Below are 16,975 nucleotides of genomic sequence, written 5' to 3'. Positions count from 1 at the left end.
TCCGGGCAGGCAAGATGGCGTGGATTAATGCTTAGTCCATTCGCTTTTCTGCTCCAAGCGGCTGGATTTCTGTATTAAGTCCTTGTGCTTCTGGAGCCGTGGCTGTGCCGGAGAGCCGCTCGTGGGGGGCAACTGGTGACCTCGGTTGGGCGTGAAGGATGGGCCGGATCACCCCCGCCTCCCCCCCCCCCCCCAGTCCCATGAGGTTTCAGTCGCGCCCCCACCCCCGGCTCAGACCTGCTCTCCACCAGGCTCCCATGTGGCCCTAGCTTATAATTTTTTATGATTAAAAGAATCTTAAATCTGCTTAAACTTGTTGTGAGTGGAAATCTATTAAGTAGTTTTCTGTAGGGCTGACAGAGTTCACAACCATTTTCAGTTGTTTTAAGGTAAAATAATATTTCTTTAAGCTGGAAAACCCAAAAGCCAGTATGTCTCAAGTACTAAGTCCCAGCTGTGGAACTCAAAGGGGAATCTCACATGCGTGAGGCACAGAGTTCTCAGCAGTTACCCTGACTATCCAGGGCCTCTGCTGGCGAGTAGAATGCACTTCAACATACTCTCCAGCTAACTATCAGTTAACTGCAAAATGGGGCATTTGCATAGGTGTTTACAAGATTTTTTTTAAAAAAGATAAATAACCCAAAATGTGGTGAACGTTTAGAGAAAGGGCGAGTCTAATAACTCAAACCACATTTCTGAAACAAGAAGTTATTCTCAACAGTTGTAAAAACTGCCTGGAGGAAGAAATTGAAATATTTCTTATTTCGTTAACTTGGCACACACCTACACACCATTCCTGAGGGTTAGTAAGAAGAAAGAAAAAGTCTCATAAGCCCATGAGGAGGGTAAATGCTATCAAAAGCTATTTGTGATTTAAACAAGAGTTTTCTGTTAGAAGTCCTGGTTGGCAAGACCATATCCTCCCAAAAAAGAAGGGAAACAGACACATATACATGATAAATTCATTTTACATCATCTTAAAAGAAAAATATACTGGTAGAGAAGCATACTTTTGTGATTTTTTTTAAAGGAAGAAATCACTCAATTGCTAAATTTAATTATTCTTTGGAGAAAGAAGAGGAAAATAATGTGACTTGATTTTAGTTTTTAGGGGGAAAAATTCAGTTCCTAGGTACATAATCAACTCAGAAACTCATGGGAAAATGTATTCTCTAATTTCTCTAAGATGTAATTCTAGGGTGTGACACTAGCTTTCCAAAATTATCTACCTACATGTTTGTCTTACAGTAGGTAAAGGATATTTAGAATGTATCAAAGTGGAAATGGGGTGAGAGAGAGCTGCAAGGGCTAGTGAACTTGCTTTTACTGCAAGAGGCTGGGGTTCAATCCCAGCCACCACATGATCTTCTGATCACCTCTGGGAGTGACTCCTGAGCACCAAACTGGGAGTAGAAATTTGATACATTCAGGTGCGGTTACCCCAAACCAAACAAACAACAACAAAAAAAGGTGTATGTAGGGGTAAAGGAATATCTGGAAGAAGACAAATGTCCCTAAACACAGAAACTAGTTTAATTGTTTCAATTTAATGATCTGTGAGGTAGAATCTCATCTAGCTTATTTACCATTTAGCACAAAGCAGGGTATGTAGTAGGAATTAAGTTTATGCTGAATAAATACATCTTAAATAAGCACAATAATTCATTAAGTATTCCCCAGAAAATGGGAACGTCCTCTTTTAAAACACACAAATTAAAAAAATAAGACAATTTGTACTGCTGATCCAAGTCAGCTCATGTAAGAGCAAATAGTCTTTTTCATGAACTGAAAAAATTTCTGTTCTTAGATTTGCTTAACAGTCTTAGGTAAGCTTTAAGTGAATTTTGAAAGAAATAAATTCATATTAAGTTACTGAATTTACTGTATTTTGGGATTTTAAAACACACTTAAAATATATTCTACCTAAATGTGGTATAAATGTTACATTTTTTTAACTCTTTGAATATTGCATTATTTTGCTCTCCTTTATAAAATGTTCAGAGCAGTATTATCAAGATTAGTAACTCATTTCTCTGTGGACCCAGAACTTACCAGAATCTACCCAAAGAACATGAAGTTTAAATATTAAACCAAAAACTCTCTTTAAACAAACTTCTTGGAAAGATTCTGGCAGTGACTGTCAAAGAAAATCGGCACAGTGAAACCTACCTGTGCATTCAAGTAGTCTCACGATATGAATATCAAGAAATGGAAAATCTTTGGAGAATCAAAATGAAGGAAGTAGTCAGGGTAATTTGGAAGGTTTGTTGGAGCATCTTGGCACTAAAAGCATCTCTATAAAATGACTGAAATCCCTCATGGGAAGAGGGATGGTACCGGCTCATCCTTCACGCTCTACTGAGGTCACGAGTTGCCCCCCACCAGTGCCTCTCTGGCACAGCCATGGCTCCAGAGGCAAAAGGACTTAGTCCAGAGCCCAGCAGCTTGCGGCAGAAAAGTAAATGGACCATGCGTTAAACTAGGCGCCATGCCTCCCCCGGAGGGAAAGGATATTGATCCCTTCCGCCCTTTTCCCCCCCAGCAGCATGGTGGCGGCCGCCTCAGAGCTTATAGAAAAGCCAGGTAAGAGCCGGCGGTGAGAGGGCAACTGCAGTCTCATGGGAAGGGGGGTGGTACCGGCTGGTCCTTCACATCCTACCAAGGTCACGAGTTGCCCCCCCATGAGCGGCTCTCTGGCACAGCCATAATACCAGATGCACAGAAACCAATCTCATAATTATCTGGCTATTTGCAGAAATCCCAAATAGCAAGGCTGCTATTGAGGCCACGCGAGATTATTTGATTCTCATAACCAGCTATAGAAAACCAAGTATTTTCACAATGCCTTTTCAGAAATTCTGATTGTTGGGGGGGGCGGGGAATTCTAAACAATAATGGTGCATCTTTTGTCAAAACGATGAATGTAATCAATGTAGAGAAAAGTGGAAATCATCTGCCTCACAGGCATTGGGAGGGGTGGTAAGGGGTATATTGGGGTTCTTGGTGGTGAAAAATGAGTACTAGTGAGGGGAGAGGTGTCTGATCATTGTATGACCGAGACTTAAACCTAAAAGCTTAGTAACTTTCCCCACAGTGATTCAATAAATAAATATAAGAAGAAAATAAATAAACAAAATTATGAAAAATAAATAAATAAATAAATAAAATGACTGAAATCCTTACAAAGGTGGTCACTTGGTAACATACAATGTATGAAGAAAAAGAAATATCCCTTTAAGGGTTAAATATTTTCAAATATCCAGAAATGGTGTGCTAGAAACACCAGCTCTCCATATTTCTGCCTTCAAGGAAACCTACAGCAAGTTTGAAACTGCACCAGATCTGCTCTCAACTACTTGTCTGACCCTGGAGGTCACTGATCTCTCAAATCAGGAGTCAAACTTAAGGTCCTAGCAGAGTGTTGAGAGCTCTGCTTTTCTTAAAGAAAATTACAACCTGTCCTTAATGAAATCAAGGAGAAACAGCTTGAAGACAGAACCGTATCTTACACATTCATCTCACACAGTATCTGGGATGTACTAAGTGCCCAATAAATGTATGCTAATTAAATAAATGGGATATTATATGATGGAATTTATGACTTTTAAAAGATGACCAAAGTTTGTGTAGTCATTTCTTTGAGAAGTAGGGGGGCTTAGGAAGGATGGACACTCCTGGCAGTGCTCAGGGCTTACACCTGACTCTGTGCTCAAGGATCACTCCTGGTAGTACTGAGGATAGAACCTGGGTCAATTGTATGGTGCAAGGCAATGCCATTACCCATTGTTTCTCCAGCCCCAAAGTACAGTCATTTCAAAGCCTTCAAAAACATTTAAGAAAGTTTCTATAGGAAGAAAAGAGAAGTTTTTTTTTTAATGTAGGAGTACTGCTATTTATTCAGCCACTGATTAGCTGATTGAATTGTGCATGAACTCCACCTTATTTTTTTTTCATTTTTTATAATTTTATTTATTGGATCACCGTGAGAGCAGTTACAAAGCTTTCGGGTGTAAGTCTCGGTCGTACAATGAAACACCCATACCTTCACTAGTGCCCATTCTCCACCCCCAACAACCCCAGTATACCCCCGTTCCACACCCTCCCCCTACCTGTGGGGCAGATGATTTCCACATTACTCTCTCTCTACTTTGATCACATTCAATATTTTGACACCAGACCCACCATTATTATCTGAGATTTTACCCCAACACTCAGATCTGGTGAAAAGGCAACAGTAGACAATTTGTTTTCTATTGCTGTTATGGATAACATATGATGTCACATGGCTGCAGTAGTGGCCGCGCGATTTTGAAATTCTGAAATTTTAACATTTAAATCTGGAGGGGTTTCTGCCAAAACCTGCTGGGTTCCGAGATTTGCTCCTGAGTCTCTGGGATCAGCTTGATCAGGAGCCAGAAAGGCTGTGCGTGGGCGATGACCTGGGGTCTCGTTGGGGTGGGGAGGACAGGACCAGCTCCACTCCCATCCTGTGAGGCCCAAAATGTCTCGTCACTGAGGGCCCAAACCTGACTGTCCAATGGCCTCTGGAGGTTGACGGCCACTGAGCTGCCAGGGGGAAGCAGGTGGAGGGACGACACCCTTTCCCCCCCTGGGGTGGCCTGGTGACAGTAACCTACTGCGGGGTCTTGATGCATTTCTTCAAAAGCCGCTGAGTTTCGAGATTTGTTTCTGAGTCTCTGGGATCATGGCCGTTAAGCAGCTTGATCAGGAGCCAGAGTGGCCGTTCGTGGGTGATGACTTGGGGTCTTGTTGGGGTGGGGAGGAGAGGACCGGCTCCACCCCCATGCTGTTAGGCCCAACAAGTTTTGTCACTGTGGGCCCAAGCCTGACTGTCCAATGGCCTCTGGAGGATGGCGGCCACCAAGCCACCAAGCCACCAAGGGGGAACAGGTGGAGGGATAGCACCCTTTTCCCCCTGGGGTGGCCCGGCGACAGTAACCTACTGCGGGGTCCAGACACATTTCTGCCAAAAGCTGCTGGGTTTCGAGACTTGTTTCTGAGTCTCTGGGATCATGGCCATTAAGCAGCTTGATCAGAAGCCAGAGAGGCCATTTGTGGGCGATGACTTGGGGTCTCATTGGAACGGGGAGGACAGGACCGGCTCCACCCCCATTCCGTGAGGCCCTGCGTCTCGTCACTGTGGGCCCAAACCTGACTGTCCAGTAGCCTCTGGAGGATGGTGGCCACCAGGCCAAGGCACAAAACCTATTCCCACCTGGGTTGGCCCAGCACCGGTAACCTACTGCAGGGACCGGACGCATTTCTGCCAAAAGCTGCTGGGTTTTGAGATTTGTATCTGAGTCTCTGGGATCATGGCCATTAAGCAGTTCACTCAGGAACCAGAGAGGCCATGACTCCAATTATATAGCTGAGCCGAAGGTGGTTTGTGGGTGTGTTTCCCACATACCTAAATTTTGGCCGTTTACTTTCTTGGTAAACTTTGCCCCAAGTTTTTGGGGTCTGGCCAAAGGCACAGCAGCAATTTTGGGGTATCTGGAAGTCTGAAGGCACCATCAGGCTGCTGATGCACTCACCTCATAGGTATATGTTGACCTGCTGGCGGCACCATACCCCCGAAAAGAGAAGTTTTAAAAAATGACTTTTTAAAACTAAACCTTTATTTAAAAATAAATCCTGTTTATAACTATTCTGTTTTTCATAAAGAAATTTAAGACCCCATTATGTCAAGACAAAAAACACCAGCAGGGGTCATTTGTCAATGAAAAATGGAGACTTGACTTGATGCACAGATGTGTTTCCTTTGCTCAGCACAATGTTTTGAGAGTTTTGTTTTGGTATTTGTGGTTTGTTTACTTTTTTAAAAAATATGAACTCTTTGGAAAATGGGAAGCTCAGGCAAGTGTGGGCTGGCATCTCATACAACCACAATATATTGGAACCAAGTAGAGGTTTCCGAGCACAGCAGGAGAAGACATTCTCCAAGTCTCTACAGTCTTCACCTGCACAAAAGGCCCACACCTATATCCTCTGCACTCGTAGCCCAGTTTTGGTTCCTCTCTTGGTAGAAAGCTAACACAGTTGTCACTCATGCTATTGGATAACACTGCTTATAAGAAAAATGATTTCTGGGTGTGCAAACTCTCTTCACTGGGAGGTACAATGAAAACTCTATAAGCTCTGACAAGAATGCCATGCTTTAAGCTTCCCTGAGGGCAGTAGTAATGATTATTTCCTGTATTAGTTTCTTAGGATTACTATAAGAAATTTTCAAAGAATTTAAGCCTATTCTCTTCAGACTTCCAGGAAACTCAAAAGAGGAAGGCGGACTTCCAAATACATTTGGAGGACAGCATTACCACAGAGACTAAAACTAGATAGAGAGCTATGAAAAAGAAAACCAATGTCTGGCATCTAGCAAACCACAGATCATTATCTGATGAGCATATATACAAAGGTTCTCAACACAGTACTGAATATTTAAATTACAATAAAGTCAAATCAACAATACTTCAAAGAGTTACATACCATGGATAAGTGAAATTCATTCTGGGTTTCAACATATAAAAAACAATTACTATAGGAGGTATGGTACAGCCAGCACCTGTGGGGTGAGTGCATCAGCAGCTTGATGGTATCTTCAGGGTTCCTGATATCCCAAAATTGCCGCTGTGCCTTTGCCCAGGCTCAACAACTTGGCACCAAGTTTACCAAGAAATTAAATGGCCAAAAGTTAGGTACGTGGGAGTCACGTCCACAAACCATCTCTGGCTCAGCTATACAAGCTCGTTTATTGGCCTTATTTCAGAGACCATAGATTAATCTTGAAAGAGATCAAAAGCCACAATTAATCTCAAACCCACACATGACTGAACCGACCAGGGTAAACTGAAGTGGGGTGAGTCAGCTGGCAGCCGCTTGCTTCTACAATCCAAAATCACCACCATACCCTCAGTCTGACTCCACCGTTTCAGGACAGACCTCATATAGATATCACTGTCACTGTCACTGTCCTCCCATTGTTCATCGATTTGCTCAAGTGGGCCGGTAACATTGTGGAGCGATAGCACAGCGGGTAGGGTGTTTGCCTTGCACCCGGCCAACTGGGCTGACCCGAGTTCAATTCCTCTGCCCCTTTTGGAGAGCCCAGCAAACTACCAAGAGTATCTCGCCCACAGGGCAAAGCCTGGCAAGCTACCCGTGATGTATTCAATATGCCAAACACAGTAACAAGTCTAACAATGTTATATCTAGATACAATCTGCTGAAAATTCGGGTATGCGGGTTTTGTGACTGAAATCTCCAGGCTTTCTCCGGGTTGGGATGGGCTACCTCTTGCTCATTTCCCACTCCTAGAAGCACTGGCAATCATCCCACAAACCAACTTCAGTGCCATCATGTAAGCTCTATGACTGGCTTTGCTTCAGAGACCCATAAATAAATCTTGAAAGAAGCCCATAAATAAATCTCTCTGGAAGCCTTGGCAGTCACATCCACACCCTACGGTTGCCACCCAGTTAAAAAGTTACTCCAGACTTATTGTCGCAATAAAAATACTGAATTCTCTGAACAAACATCATGACCTCTAAGTACCTGTATTGCAAACCATAATGCACAAAAGGAAGAGAGAGAAAGGAAGAAGGAAAGTGCCTCCCATAGAGGGAGACTGGAGAGGGGGATGGGGTGTTGGGTGATGGTGGGAGGGAAACAGGAGACACTGGTGGTGGGAAATGTACACTGGTGGAGGGATGGGTGCTGGATCATTGTATGACTGAAACCCAATTATGAACAGCTGTGCAATGGTCTATCTCATAGATATTCAATTTAAGAAAAATTTTTAAAAAGCAGTGTGGAGTTCATACCCAATTCAATCAGTTTAATCAGTGATTGAATAAATAGCAGTACTTCTACATTTAAAAAATAGGAAACAGTTACCATAGTCATTCTATCAATAAAAGAAAGGCAGAAATTATATATTAACAAATGTTGAGAAAGCATTTGACAAGATTTGCCAACCTATTTATGACCAAAATAAAATAAAATAAGTATTATAGAGACTGACTTCTTAGAGCATTAGTTTCATAAGCCCTGATCTCACTGGTACAGATCTTATCCCTGGTACCCGAGATGAGATCTGGGGAGAGCATAGTTTATGGAGTATTATAGCCCAGTTGTACATTGTTACAAAGATGGCTAGGTAACCCATGACTACAAAGATGCCCATTGAGGAATAGAGCCTGACACTTCCCTGTCAGCATGCTCTGCTTCCTATCCTATATGCTTAAGCACGCCCAGTGTGGCCTTCCTAGTCGCATGTGTCTGAATCTTTAGTTAAACCTAAGATGGTAGCTTGGTGTATTATATGCTCACCCGAATGCTGACTGTAGGTACAACCATTGATTTAAAGGACCAGTCAAACTGTAATTTAGTAAGTATTTATCAAATAGAATGCCTAGTATCATGTAATTTATCAATTTATCAATTTATCAAATAAATTTATCAATTTATCAAATTGAATGCCTAGTATCATGTAATGTTCTACATGCCATGGACAGAAGAGGAAAAAAACACATTACGCTCCACCCCAAGGAGTTACCATTTTGGGAGAAGATAATGAACGAATAAATAACATGGTCAGTAAAATAACATAGTCAGTAATCATAATTAGTATACTATTATCTTTTGAAGCTGGAGTCTATGATTTTTCTAATGAATGATGAGTGAGAAGAAAGAAGAGGAATAAAACATGCTTGGTATAGTTTGGTCATGGACATCTAGGAGTATGGGGTTGGCATTTCCTGAGATGGGGAAGCTTCTGTGAAGAAGTGTGAGGAAGATGGAGACTTGAGATTTCAATGCAATCTTCAAGCAGAATTTGAGTAGACAGATGCATATTTGGGTTTAGAATTCAGGGAGGAGATCTGTACTAAAGAATTATTACAAAGGGGTTCAGTGAATATAGATGGAATTTAAAGCCACAACACTGGATAATATAGCCAAGGAAATTAGTATATCAAGAAGGATAAGCGGTCAGAAAGTGAATCCTCAGACACTCTAACAGTAGTGATGACAGATGGGAAAGAACTAGAAAAGCTCATTGAAAGGAGCAGCCAGTAAAAAGAGAATGAGTTCTGGAAGCCAAGGGAAGAAAGTGTCTCCTGAAGAGTGGGGGTGGGGAGTGTTAACTGTCAATTATGTTTAGTGCTGCCTTCTGGTCAGGCAAGATGCAGATTGAAGATTGGTTGCAGGAATTTACAATGTACATACCACTAGGTCCTATGAAGTTTTTTTGGGCAGGGGGGTGGTTATACCCAGCTATACTCAGGGCTTACTCCTGGCTCTTACTCCTTACTCCTTGAGTACTCCTGGCAGTGCTCAAGGGGACCATGTGGTACTGGGGATTGAAACCAAGCTGGCTGCATGCAACGGAAGAGCCTGAATCCCTGTACTCTCTCTCCAGTCCAGGTTCCTGTGGTCATAGTAATTTTGGTGCTGCAGCGGAGTAAAAATCTGGCTGGGGTGGGTTCAAGAGAGACAAGAAGAAAAGAAGACTGCAATTATCAACAAAAAGTTTTGTGGTAAGGCAAGAAGAGAACTGACACAGCAATTGAAGGGTAGATATGGGATCAAGAGTGTGGTGAGGGTTATACATATGGTAGAAATGATAAGATGTTAGATATAATAAATTGGGAAATAATATAATGATGCAGAAGGCAAAAGGCAGACAGGATAAAAAATTATGTCCTTAGATAGGGAAGAGAAAACAAGATAAGCACCTAAACATTAATATTCTTGTGTACCTTTGAGGCCTTTAGAATAAAGATGCATTTCCAATGTAACAAGGTGCCCATTATTTCCTAAAGTTGGCTAAACTGGTACTTCCAAAACTGGCTAAACAGGAATCACTGAGGGGAAGGGAGGGAGGGCACTTTTACTTTAGATGCTACTATTAACATCTCAAATAAGTGACTGTAAAATTGCACTCTGTTACTAACAATTTAATGATGGTATAGAAATCATCATGTGTTCATTCAACGAATATTTATTGGTTTACCATGTGCCATTCCTAAGGTGCCATTCTAGGTTCCTGGGGGGAAAACAGTCCAAACAAGGTTTCTAAGTTATTACAAAGAAGTCTGAGTAAATTATAATTAAAATATGCTTACGGTTGTCTACAAAAAAATTTTTCTTTTACAGTATAAGCAATGAAACCTAAGTCTTCACATATGCAAGGCAAGTGTGTTTCCACTGAGTCACATTATAGGCCTTAATTTGTTTCTTTATGCTTGTAAAAACTCTCTTTTTCCTTTGATCACTGTTATTATCAATGGTGACCCCAAGTCTAGTTCAGAGCATTTTTGTCCATTATCTTTGCAAGATTTTTATGCTAGAGTCATTTCACATATATTCAAGTGGTCTTACAATTTGGTTACTTTTAGATGTATTAATAGAATACTCTAAAGGCCTTAAGAACTATTCTTAATAGAATGTAGCATTGCTGGAGCACATGAAAAAATTGCTGAGTGCAAAAAGCAGATTCTTCAAGCAAAACGAATACGGAAAAACCGCCAAGAATATGATGCTTTGGCGAAAGTGATCCAGCATCACCCAGACAGACATGAAACACTGAAGGAACTTGAAGCTCTGGGAAAAGAATTAGAGCATCTTTCACACATTAAAGAAAGTGTTGAAGATAAGCTGGAATTGAGACGGAAACAATTTCATGTTCTTCTTAGTACCATCCATGAACTGCAGCAAACACTGGAAAATGATGAAAAGCTCTCAGAAGTGGAAGAAGCTCAAGGAACAAGCATGGAAACAGATCCTAAACCATGATCATTCACCATTCCCACAAATATTGAAATAGTAATATGATCTTAGTGTGTTAGAATTTGTTGTGCTCTTTTGAGATAGTCTTGGTAGTAAGCTACTTACTTCACTTTTTAATTAATGCACAGGTCATATTCCTTTACATGAAGAAAAATTAGTATAGACGTATTGTTAAGGTACTGCCTTTTTTGTTAAATATGAAGGTTAGAACAGTATTCAAATATAATAAAATACTATCAAATCAAAAAAAAAAAAAGAACTATTCTTAATTTCCTTCTGCTAGTCTTTTAAGTGTCACTTAAATATTATTACATTCTCAGGGCTGGAGCAATAGCACAGCGGGTAGGGCATTTGCCTTGCACGCGGCCAACCTGGGTTGAATTCCCAGCATCCTATATGGTCCCCTGAGCACTGCCAGGAGGAATTCCTGAGTGCATGAGCCAGGAGTAACTCCTGTGTATTGCTGGGTGTGACCCCAAAAGCAATAAATAAATAAATAAATAAATATTATTACATTCTCTCACAAAACCAACTTGAGATCATTGCAGTATTCAACTCCTCTTTCTTCAGTTAGTTTATACAATAAAGGAGTTTTAAGGTGGAAAAAGAAGCAGTATAGAATTGCAGACTTTTTTTTTTTTGCTAACTTTATATACTTGAGGTTTTTACTTTTTTACTAAAGGCTGCATTCCACCCTTGATGAACCTTTTAAAATATCAACTGCCACTTTGAGAGCATTTATTTCAGTCTCCGTGGCCTTCTTTTCAAGGTTTGTTTCTCTGATTTCCTGGCAGTATACCTATTTCATGGGAAACATTCCTTTTAGAGAAACACAAAGCCTCTTTAGTTTTTGAAATTCTTCCTTATTCATGTTTGCTAGATTTCTACTCATTTACAATTATTTCAGGTTTAGAGATCTTATAGTCTGCTAGACTTTCTTGTAGAATACATACAAACAAACACTGTCCTCCCGTTGTTCATCGGTTTGCTTGAGCAGACCCAGTAACATCTCCTCTTTGAGACTTGTTGTTACTGTGTTTGGCATATCTGAATATGTCACAGGTAACTTGCCAGGCTTTGCTGCGCAGACGAGATACTCTCTGTAGCTTGCCGGGCTCTCCAAGAGGGGCGGAGGAATCAAACCAGGCTCTGCCGGGCTGGCTGTGTGCAAGGCAAATGCACTACCGCTGTGCTATCACTCCAGCCCATAAAACATACAATTTCCCCAAAATATACTTGATACGCATATAATCATGTACATGCCATATAAACTATCTGCATACCTACATACATACAAATATATATAGATGTAACTCTTATGCTAGTCTTGCTTCCTGCAGAACTTCTTAAGGGTGTTTCAAATGACTCATCCTTATCACATGATTTTCAATGTCATTGGCATTGTTGGTGTAAAGCATACAGGTTCAGAAGGATAGCTATACCATTACCTTCCCATTCTCATCTCTAAGTATTGGTGTATTACAGAAAAGGTCAATTACATCACGTTCATTATTTGAGATCTAAAATAGCAAAGTCTAAAAGTTTCCTTCTTGAAGCAATTACCTAGCATAAAGGTCTATTGTAATAGGAGTAGTCAGTTACTGGCTCCTCTATGAAGTCAATGGTTATTTCAGGCCCAGAGCTATCCTGCTGCTGAGTGCGAGGAGTGCAGGTGGGCCAAGCTTTGTAAAAACTCAGGAGCATGATGCTTCTACCAATATGTATGAAAAACTTTATGTTCATGTCAATTAAATGCAAAAGTAACTAACATGCTTTGCAAATCTGGAGTCCAAATGGTAAACAGGATGGCAATGTTGACAGGACAAACATTCCAAAATTTACACAAACATAAAAACTAAGCTTAAGGAAAACAAAGTCTGCATAAAAGCAGCAGATAAACATTCTTAGATGCCATTTTACACATTTTTGCCCTAAAGTGGGTTTAAACTGATTAAGAAAAATCTTAAGTTTAAATAACTGGAAATCTGTTTCGGAAAACTGGAATGGATTCTAACATGAATGAAGAGTTTTAAAATGTGTGTTAGATGATGCTTTTCTCTTCTGTGAAAACAAATATTTTACAGAAAATAAGCATATTGCCTCAAAGGCAGAAAAATGAACCTTGAAAATAAGGCCACAGAGGGGAGGAGCAGAGAGATGGCTACATGGGCTGGAGCAAATGCTTGCCCAGAGAAGATCTCAATGGGCCCTAAGAACCACTAGATATGACCAAAATATTTAAAAGAAAAGAAAATAAGCCATATCTGCCATCTTGCTAGCGGAGCAATGGCCCAGATCCACAACTAATCTTGAAAAGAACATTATGCCACCAAATCTTTCCAGGCAGACTCATCAGGGTTGAAAAGTCTGGGGCCTTTCTGGAATAGGGTCAAGTGAATTCCTCTTTCTGCCCAAAGGCACAACTGCCTGAACCTGACACCTTCCAACCTAGAAAAGGCCCAGCTTCACAAATGAGTCTCACCAAATTACCAAGCTACCAACGAGTTCTAGCTCCTGGACTACATGACTTGCAAACATGGCTACATGACATCTTCCAAGTTCCATAGTACTGTCAGTCCAGTAGGATCACAGAAAATCTGATTGGAAAGTTGCATAGAAGCCCGCCAACCTCAATAAGCTTCAACAATAACACAGAAGGCTCAACTAGCACCAACAACCTAGTAAATGCCTAGACAATGACTTTAGAAATACCATTTGAGATATAACAATTACCACAAATTGCCTTTTATTGATCTAAGTTTTGATCTTTCATTTGCCTTTGTGTTGAAACAAACAATATGAAGTAAGTTTGTACCTGCAACAGGACAGGCTGGAGTGGTGGATGAGAAACAGCATATTGGTGGAGGAAAGGGCACACTAGTGGGATTGGTGTTGAAACATTTAATGTGTGACACAACTGTATTATGAACAACTTGGTAAATCAAGGTGTTCTAATTTTTGTTGTAATTGTTGTTGGAAGAGTGGCAGGTAGTGTTTGCTCCAAGCAGACAGAAGGTGTAGACAGCTCTGGCAGGACCGGGCACAGCACTCCCACCAGGAAGGAAGAACACTTTGGATGACAGCAATTTTGGAACTGGAATATTTTCTTCAGTTCAGTGGTAATATTAACTGGGACTTACACAGGAACCTAACTCAGCTGGTACTGCAAGCCAGAAAAATTCCAAACTGAACACCAGGGAGAAGCAGGTTCTCCATAGGGTGGGAGAATGTTTATGCACCTGCAAAAGGATGTAGTGTAAGCCTTAAAGGAAAGCAAAATATCTCTTCTTAAGGAATGAGAAGTGAGCTTTCTGTTCTCCTGTTTGTAGAGAACTAAATTCGGCTGGAGGTTTGGGGGTGAGGAGATCTGAAAGGGCTTACTCCTTTCCTTTTTTTTTTTCCTGATAACTCTTGTTTATTTTTCTCACACATAACCCCAGGGCATGTTTTTCTACCCTTTTTTTTATACGTCCGGCTTTTGTTTTTATTTAATATTGTTTTTGGGACATATCGGACTGTGCTCAAGAATTAAGTGAACCCGGTGGTGTAGGTAGTCCAAAGGGACAAACTTCCATTGAGAAAATAAGCCCTGGGGTTAAGGGAATCTAGTTAACAGGGCCTTACTGTGCGTTAGAATAGGTAACAATGCATTACAAAAATTATAAGTTGCAACTATGTTGTGAGAGCGAGGGGATCATTGTGTTCATTTTACAACAAGCATTAACATCAAACCATTGTCACCAACAAGGCACAGGCGTATCTTTTGGATAGGGATTAAATTTTTGGGTGGGGGAAAGATGAGGAAGGGGGCACACTCTACTGTGCTCAGGGCTTACTCCTACTCCCTATCCTGCACTTGGGGATCATTCCTGGCGATGCTTCGGAAATTATATGTGGTGAGGGAACCATAACGTAGTACCTGGGTTGGAACCCAAGTGAGCAGCAAGCAACTTACCCATTCGATACTCTCTCTCCAGCCCACACAGTGTATCTTTAAGATACCAGACACAGTTGTCATAGATTTAGGTAACCCTGGGCAGCCCCAGCCCGCTAGGTTGCCCGCAGGAAGTGGCTCACAGTTTCTTCCTGCACCACCTCCCAACACGCAGAGAAGAAGCTTCTCTGCGCCCCAGCTGTCTGGCAAAAGCATCTCTGCGCCCCAGCTGCCTGGCAACCCGAGCTGGGGTGCCAGCGCCCAAAACGAAAGCCCGCGGGGACACTCGGGCCGCTGCTCTGAGACTGTACAAACTAGTTGCACTCCGGACAGGCCAGCTACACTATTCTATTGAGCGCTGGCTGTTTCCCAGGCTTGATTCGTGAATTTGAACAAAACTCTCCCGAGAGAGCAAAATACGGCTGGATGCCGCCCGAATCTTCCCTTGACTTGGACGTGAAATCGAGTGGGTGTCCCCCAAAGAGACCACTCCTCGCTCCTGCACCCCCCGCCCCCTCCGCCCCCTGGCCTTCCGTTCCTTGTCTGCAGCCTCCAATTCTCGCCAGCCAAAGGCCTCACCCCAACACAGACTCCGCGCTCCTCCTGACTGTGCCAGGGAGCGACCCCCGTCCCCAGCCACAGGGGGAGGACTTTTCGGGGCGCGGCTAAAAGGCACTCGGGCTGCTCGCCTGCGCTCCCCCCCTCCACCCACGTAGGATGCCTCGACTGCCACCAAGTCCCTCGCTGCGAAGAGTTAAGTCAAGTGGGGCCGCCCCAACCCCACCCCAAGCGGCGGGGCCACTCGGGCGAGCCCCCCCACTCTTCCTTGCCACCCGGCACCCCTTCCCCGGACGCGGCCCCGGCGCTCCTCCTCCCGGCCCCCCTTGGATGCCCCCCTGGATGCTCGCGCCCGCGGCGCCCAGTACCGATGCCCTGGATGAAGACGAAGCCGGTGACCAGGAGCACCGGGTGCCAGTTGAACTCGAGCGCGGTGCCGTCCCAGCCGAGCCCCTCGCGGAAATGCAGGACCCAGACGAGGGTGAAGAGCACGGCCAGGAAGCCCACGAGCAACGCCGACACCAGCAGCGCCAGGAAGCCGTAGTAGCCGTCCATGGCCCTCAGCACCCTAGGGAACGCGGCGGGGCTGCGGGCAGCGACTAGTGGCCGCGGTCCCCGCCCGGAGGAGGTGCCTTTTGGGGCCGCGGGCCGGGGCGGAGCGGGGCGGGGGCGGGGACCGGGCGTCCTCCCCGGGATGCGCTGCGAGCGCTTGCCCAGACGCCAGCCAAGCAGAGCCGAGCGGGGGCGCCCCCGACCCGATGGCAGAGCCCTCCTGGGCACCCCCTCTGAAGGAATCCGGGCCGCTGTGCCCAGGCCCGCCGCTTTCTACCAACTTTCCCCCTTCTCTTCGCTGGTTTGCCAGGGCGCAGTGGGGGTGCGTGCTCGGGTCTCTAGGGAGTGGCTTCTTTGGTGGGGTGTGTGTGTGTGGGGGGGGGGGATTTTGGTGATTTTGGTGCCTTCTGAGCACCCCTTAGCCCTCTATCTTCTCTCCACCAAACAACTGGCTTCTTTGTTTGGGGGGGCCACACCAGGCTGTGCTTCAGGGCTTACTCCTGGCTCTGCGCGCTGGGAGCACTCCTGGCAATGCTCCGGGAACCATACGGGATGCTGGTGTTAAAACCCTGGGTGGACCGCGTTACAGGCAAATGCCCTACCCGCTGTACCATTGCTCTGGTACCACCTGAATTGTCTCTCTTTGATGTCAAGGACACACCAAGGAGGAACCCATGGGATAGTCTGGGCTTGGCCTTACTGAACTAGGAAACTATTTAGTTTTCCTTCAAAGAACCAGCACAGACACCTCCTGGACCTTGGACTTGCCTCACTAATTAAAATGGCTCTTAGAAGTGCTCGTCTTGGGTCAGAGTTATAGTTCAGCAGATAAGGCTCTTCATTTGCACAGGGATACGTGGGTTCGGTCCTCAGCATTCAATCTGTTACTCTGAGCACTGCCAGGAGTGATTTCTGAGCACAGAGATAGCCAGGAGTAAGCCCTACTACCAGTTGTAGCTCAAAAACCTTTTTTAAAAAAAATGTCCACCTGCCTACCTCTATTTGGACCAAAGTCTCATCTTGATGCCTTAACACTCTCTCCTGGCCTCTTTCCAGCATTATTGTTACCCTCCTCCCACAAATCAGAGAAGCTGGTGTCTCTACTGCTGAGAAAGAAGA

General features: G+C 43.6%; 1 protein-coding gene across 1 annotated transcript in view; it reads right to left on the bottom strand.

The window, feature by feature from the left end:
* Positions 1-15,905, bottom strand: part of LOC130019691 (plasma membrane ascorbate-dependent reductase CYBRD1) — a 32,735-nt gene extending 16,830 nt beyond the window's left edge. Inside the window, exon 1 of the mRNA XM_056110303.1 lies at positions 15,673-15,905. Within this exon, the coding sequence (XP_055966278.1) occupies positions 15,673-15,859 (187 nt within the window). The 5' untranslated portion in view covers positions 15,860-15,905. The remainder of the gene's footprint in view (positions 1-15,672) is intronic.
* Between the last annotated feature and the right edge of the window lie 1,070 nt (positions 15,906-16,975).

The sequence above is a fragment of the Sorex fumeus genome, unplaced genomic scaffold (genome assembly GCF_029834395.1).
Source record: "Sorex fumeus unplaced genomic scaffold, SorFum_2.1 ptg000009l, whole genome shotgun sequence".
NCBI lineage: Eukaryota > Metazoa > Chordata > Mammalia > Eulipotyphla > Soricidae > Sorex > Sorex fumeus.
This window is presented reverse-complemented; position numbering and strand designations above follow the sequence as displayed.